Source organism: Morus notabilis, unplaced genomic scaffold, assembly GCF_000414095.1.
Source record: "Morus notabilis unplaced genomic scaffold, ASM41409v2 Scaffold2578, whole genome shotgun sequence".
Classification (NCBI taxonomy): Eukaryota; Viridiplantae; Streptophyta; class Magnoliopsida; order Rosales; family Moraceae; genus Morus; species Morus notabilis.
Window position 1 is genome coordinate 7,763 of NW_010358192.1, and position 5,993 is coordinate 13,755.

The window sequence follows — 5,993 nt, forward strand, 5'->3', positions numbered from 1 at the left end:
ATGGTTTTTTTTTTTTTTTTTTTTTTTTTTAATTGCATCAAGCAATGAAAACAGGAAAAGCAGAGCACAGAAGTTATAGCTTGAATGCAACAGAAAATGAATTAACTATATAACATATAACCTTCCCCAAGACTATTACATCGATTAAAAGAAAGACAACAGAGAAAATCGAATGGTTCAAGCATGTTCTTTTTACTCCGTACAACTAAAAAATAGAATGGTCTGTTCTGATTTTTATGTTCCAGCAAGTTTCTGTATATCTAAACTATATTGAATTGTTGCAGGATGGGAGAACTTTGTACAATGAATTGGAAGTTGTTGAAGGAATGAAGCTAGACAGGGGTTAGCTAACACCTTATTTCATTACAAACCAGAAAACACACAAATTACAGAGAGATGAATATTATCAATTTCTACACATAACTTTTAAACATTTTATATTGATATTCTAACTTTGCTAAAGTACTATTGATTTTTGTTGTTCACGTTTGATTATGTTGTATTTTTTGTTTTATTTGCTTTGTATATGATGTTCATATATTGACTTCTCTTTTTTACATTGAAAATTTTAAGTCTAAAATATTAATCAACCAATAGAAACAAAAGAAATGAAAGATACAGGGATAAAGGAGTGAAAGAGATAGAAATGAAAGAGTAAATGAGATGAAGGACTAAATGATGTGTATATATACACACACAGAGAGATGACTAAGAAGCAAACAAAAAAATGAATGTATGACTATTATACATTGACCAAACATAGAGAAAAATAAAAGCAGACAGAAAAAGGCAAACAATGAACATTAATACTGCCATAGCAAATTAATACATTCAATGTCAATAACAAAAATTAAAAAACTGTAGATACAGGTTATTAATATTACCTCAAACCGTATGAAGACTGTTTTAAGTCTAAAATATCAGCCAACCAAATGCAGCCAACCAGACGGAAGCAACAGTTGTCAAAGATAGGGAGATGAAAGAGTTAATACAGAGATAAAGGAGTAAATGAGATGAAGTGGTAAGTAATAGACAGTGTAATACAGCAGCTTAATTTAAACAATGAATTTTAACTAGGTGGCATTATAGAGCAAACTTTCATTAAAGGCTGCTTTACCTCTGACATTGTACATAAAGACTCCTCCGTGAGATTTTCAACATAGATCCCTGATTTGGCATCTTCTCTTATATAGAGAAAAAAGTTGATAAAAGCCCTAGTGAGTAGTACTATAAGAAGAACTTCTAAAAAGGGAAAGCAAAACAATCCTCCTCACCTGAATATTTTTTTGATTAGGATCCAATAAATCTGTAATCTGTTCATTGTAAATCTGTAAAAATTAATTAATGAGTTAATGGAAGAAATTATAAAGTTAAAATAGGCCAATTACACCAAAAATCTACCTCAAAAAAAGGAATAGTGAGACAGACACTGATACTTGAGTTGTCCATCAGCATTCTTGTTTTGCTCCCGTAGAAAGAAGTTCCACAAACAGCTTCCAACAGATATATGATATAAAATTAGATTAGAACAATACAAAAGACAAAATAAATTTACCTCGTTTATACGAGCAAAGAGACACTCAAAAAATCTGTAATCTGTTCATTGTAAATCTGTAAAAATTAATTAATGAGTTAATGGAAGAAATTATAAAGTTAAAATAGGCCAATTACACCAAAAATCTACCTCAAAAAAAGGAATAGTGAGACAGACACTGATACTTGAGGAGTTAAACCTTGTTGATTGATAGAAATGCTTTCAAACCAACAATGCTTTGGCCGGGCATACAAGTATTTCCCAAATCCCGTCTTAACAACAATCACTCTTCATATATGTTACGCATATTCTATATCACAACACACAACAAAACAAAGGCAAATTCAACATACCTGTCCATATGCAAAAATGGAAATGTTGAACACTGTCATACAATTTTCAACAAGTGGTGCTCCCATAAGCTGGAACATATCTAGCGGCAACCAAAAGTTGTGATGAAACTCAATCATTTAAAGCAAACTATTCATTTAAGTATATGGAGAAAGTCACAACTCCGTGAAGGCCTTACGTGCGTTGCCTCAATCTGCAACCGAGTCGAATGTAAAAGTTTTCTCGTTGATTGTCAAAGAATCATTAGAAATTTTCAGAACTATCATTTCTTCTTCATCCTTGTCTTTGCGTGGTCGCCTCATTCGCACTAATACCTAGAAATCAACAGTAGGAATAATAATAACAAAAATCCTGAGACTGAACACGCAAGGAAAAGAAAAGCCACAAATTTTAGAATGTGAGGCATCATATCAGTTTACAATTTGGAAAATAAATAAAGCAGCTGACCAAACAGGTATTTATTTGAAAATATGAGAACTCTCCATAATATACTCAATTTCCTTATAATTAAGAAATTTAACTCATTTTTCAAAGTAGAACCTAAAATCCTCTTTGGATTCTAAAGAATTTATATAGAAAGAAATGTCAAATGGGGTAAATCATAACTACAAACTTTTGAGTTCAAAAGGAAAACTTATCTTCATCAGCTATAAACAATTTGAAACCTCAAATTTTACAAACAATTTGATTCTTTTTTCTTTTAGTAGAGAGAAATCTGAACAAATAATGTCGTATTCTATCTAAAGAGCAAGTAAGAATAAATCACGTGATATAAAAAACAACACATAAGATTTATTTAACTACCCGGAAGAAGAAAAGGACATAAAGATCCTGAGATCATGAAGTTGATGGAGACATCATTTTGGACCTACAAAATATAAAAATATAAGCAATTTGAAACCTCAAATTTTACAAACAATTTGATTCTTTTTTTTTTAGTAGAGAGAAATCTGAACAAATAATGTCGTATTCTATCTAAAGAGCAAGTAAAAATAAATCACGTGATATAAAAAACAACACATAAGATTTATTTAACTGCCCGGAAGAAGAAAAGGACATAAAGATCCTGAGATCATGAAGTTGATGGAGACATCATTTTGGACCTACAAAATACATAGAAAATGAAAAATTTGAAAGCAAATATTAACCAGGCTAAATTCTTCGTACACATATATTTGAATAATAGTTCAATTTAAGTAATAAAATCTGATATATAGTACATAATTATATCTTAAGAAGCCGCTTTTCTTAGGAGATCATACTTCCAAGGCATTCGCCAGACCCAACTGCAAAAAAGTACTATTAGAGTCTATACGTCTATATACGTCAATATGGGAGTTTTCACATATAAAAATGAAAAAAAAAAATAAAGTTAATAAGGATTGTTCCCTTGTGTTTAGTGAAAAAAGTACACCCTCAAAACCCCGCTTGTTCCTTTCCTTTACTCACTCAAATGTCATGATTGCTATAGGAAGCAAAAACTCTAGATTCCTGGTTGTTTTGTCACCATTAGTGATAAGAAAAGTGAAGTTGATAGGAAAAAGAAAATTCTTATTAAACTATCATGAAATCAAACAATTTCGCTCAGAGAAGGAGAGAGATTCGAACATCAATTTACCTAAAAATCAATTTAGATATTCGAACATGGGATCACCATCGTTGTAATCATCCACGGATGTTGGCTCCACATCATCAATTACGATTTTTGGATCTACATGTATTTCAAATCCCTAAAAATCCAGATACTATTTTAAATACTTAATCCGAATTTCTACAAAACCCATGGCAAGAGAAGTAAGGAAAATATAGAGAAACAAAGATTAGAAACAGATTTTCCACACATGCTAGGAAACACCAAAAAGAGAACAGAGAAAGAAAATTAGTTTGATACACGTAATCTCTTTCTATCAAGCATGTTATAACTACAATAGAGAAGTCAATATTTTTGTATGCATAAATCTAATAGTACAAAGGACTTACATTGTACGTGTTTCCTTGAGATTTTCTTTGGCTATTCATTTTGGAATCTATCAATTCAATGACAAGAAGAGAAAAACAAAGTTCAAGTTCAATGACAAGAAGAGAAAAACTAAGTTCAAAGTTAACGTTATACACTGAATATTGCAAATGAAAATAAACAAGATGACAAACACATACCAAAAAGTACACCCCCAAAACCCCACTTGTTCCTTTCCTTTACTCACTCAAATGTCATGATTGCTATAGGAAGCAAAAACTCTAGATTCCTGGTTGTTTTGTCACCATTAGTGATAAGAAAAGTGAAGTTGATAGGAAAAAGAAAATTCTTATTAAACTATCATGAAATCAAACAATTTCGCTCAGAGACGGAGAGATTCGAACATCAATTTAATTAAAAATCAATTTCGATATTCGAACATGGGATCACCATCGTTGTAATCATCCGTGGCTGTTGGCTCCACATCATCAATTCTAATTTTTCGATCTACATGTATTTCAAATCCCTAACAATCCAGATACTATTTTAAATACTTAATCCGAATTTCTACAAAATCCATGGCAAGAGAAGTCGGGAAAATATAGAGAAACAAATATTAGAAACAGATTTTCCACACATGCTAGGAAACACCAAAAAGAGAACAGAGAAAGAAAATTAGTTTGATACACGTAATCTCTTTCTATCAAGCATGTTATAACTACAATAGAGAAGTCAATATTTTTGTATGCATAAATCTAATAGTACAAAGGACTTACATTGTACGTGTTTCCTTGAGATTTTCTTTGGCTATTCATTTTGGAATCTATCAATTCAATGACAAGAAGAGAAAAACAAAGTTCAAGTTCAATGACAAGAAGAGAAAAACTAAGTTCAAAGTTAACGTTATACACTGAATATTGCAAATGAAAATAAACAAGATGACAAACACATACCAAATCACCTGGAAAGGGACTACTTGTAGCTTCCTTATCATGAAATGGAGGCCAATCCCCTGTCTGTGGTCTCTTTTATTGGCTGGTAACTTGTCCCGCCTCCCTGTTTAAGATAGCCAAGGAAACTGTTTCTACGGGAGATTGATTCCTTTAAAGTCCTTGCAGGGCTCTATAAGCAACCATGCAGTATAGTCTTGTTTAACATTAAAAACAATATATATTTTAAGATCTTCCAGAGAAAAGGGGCAAAATAGAAGAAGAAGATCAACTATATATCTAACGAGAGAAAGGAGAGAATAAACCAGATGTTGACAGAATAAACCAGATATTGACAGTGACAACTCAGGGGAATCAAGATGCAAAAACAGTGGTCAATCTTATGTGGTCCTGATCTCAACCTAAGTCAGTGACGATGAAAGAAATTGGTCCCCTCTACAATAAAATCTACCCACTAAATAGCAAGGAATTAGCGGAGACCACGCAGCAAGTTACACTGTTTCAGACCACTATCCATTGTAGTAGACACACACATGCACAAATGTGTTTTCTAATATTGCTCTATGCAAAACACAAATAACAGAACAACAACCATTAGCATCCAAGTTTATCTCTGTATCTGTAAAATTACCTCAGAGCTAATATAAAGCTTTCATCAAGCTTTTGGCAATGAGAGCCTCCACTTATTCATCACTTGTGCCATGTGCCATCTTCTCTGAAGATGAGAAAAAAAAAAATGGAAAAATGAGTAGTTAGCACTAAAAAAGTCAATAAGTCCCAACACAAAAAGCTAAAAGTCATTCATCCGGTACCAACAATTGATTCATAGAAAGGAAGCCCAAACAACCTAGGAAAAAAACCAATTCAAAATAAAAAAAAGCCACAAAAACTAAGAAACCAAAAGAAGAATTCGACCAGCACCCTTGATTTCTGCATTTACCTATAAAAGGCACTTAAGAGTAGTATAGAAACTTACCTTTGTTACAGATACTTATACAACAATTAACAAACTGAAACGTTGGTTTTTAGATTAGGAGCAGTGACATAACTAGTTTGAATGAGGAATCTAAAGTAATTCTCCTTCGGTTTTGAACAGAGAAGAGATTTAAATATAGTCACTTCTACTTTATTCCTTCCAATAGTCTCAATCATATCTCTAAACTTTGTTGGCAATGAAAAGTTTCTATATGCCTAAATCTAA

At 32.0% G+C, this 5,993-nt stretch overlaps 1 protein-coding gene and 1 long non-coding RNA gene across 2 annotated transcripts in view; both read right to left on the bottom strand.

Annotated features, from left to right (window-relative positions):
* LOC112090445 (kinesin-like protein KIN-12B) overlaps positions 1–2,755 on the bottom strand; it is a 6,761-nt gene extending 4,006 nt beyond the window's left edge. The window contains exons 1-7 of the mRNA XM_024161772.1: positions 2,690–2,755; positions 2,064–2,199; positions 1,888–1,967; positions 1,685–1,806; positions 1,275–1,328; positions 1,118–1,184; positions 885–901 (exon numbers count right to left, since the gene is read on the bottom strand). Of these exons, the coding sequence (XP_024017540.1) occupies positions 885–901; positions 1,118–1,184; positions 1,275–1,328; positions 1,685–1,806; positions 1,888–1,965 (338 nt within the window). The 5' untranslated portion in view covers positions 1,966–1,967; positions 2,064–2,199; positions 2,690–2,755. The remainder of the gene's footprint in view (positions 1–884; positions 902–1,117; positions 1,185–1,274; positions 1,329–1,684; positions 1,807–1,887; positions 1,968–2,063; positions 2,200–2,689) is intronic.
* Positions 2,756–4,618: 1,863 nt separating this feature from the next.
* On the bottom strand, positions 4,619–5,498 carry LOC112090444. The gene is made up of 3 exons (XR_002901653.1): positions 5,424–5,498; positions 4,796–4,898; positions 4,619–4,665 (listed from the first exon to the last, which is right to left on the bottom strand). It is a non-coding gene; the product is annotated as an uncharacterized LOC112090444 (long non-coding RNA).
* Positions 5,499–5,993: the final 495 nt, after the last annotated feature.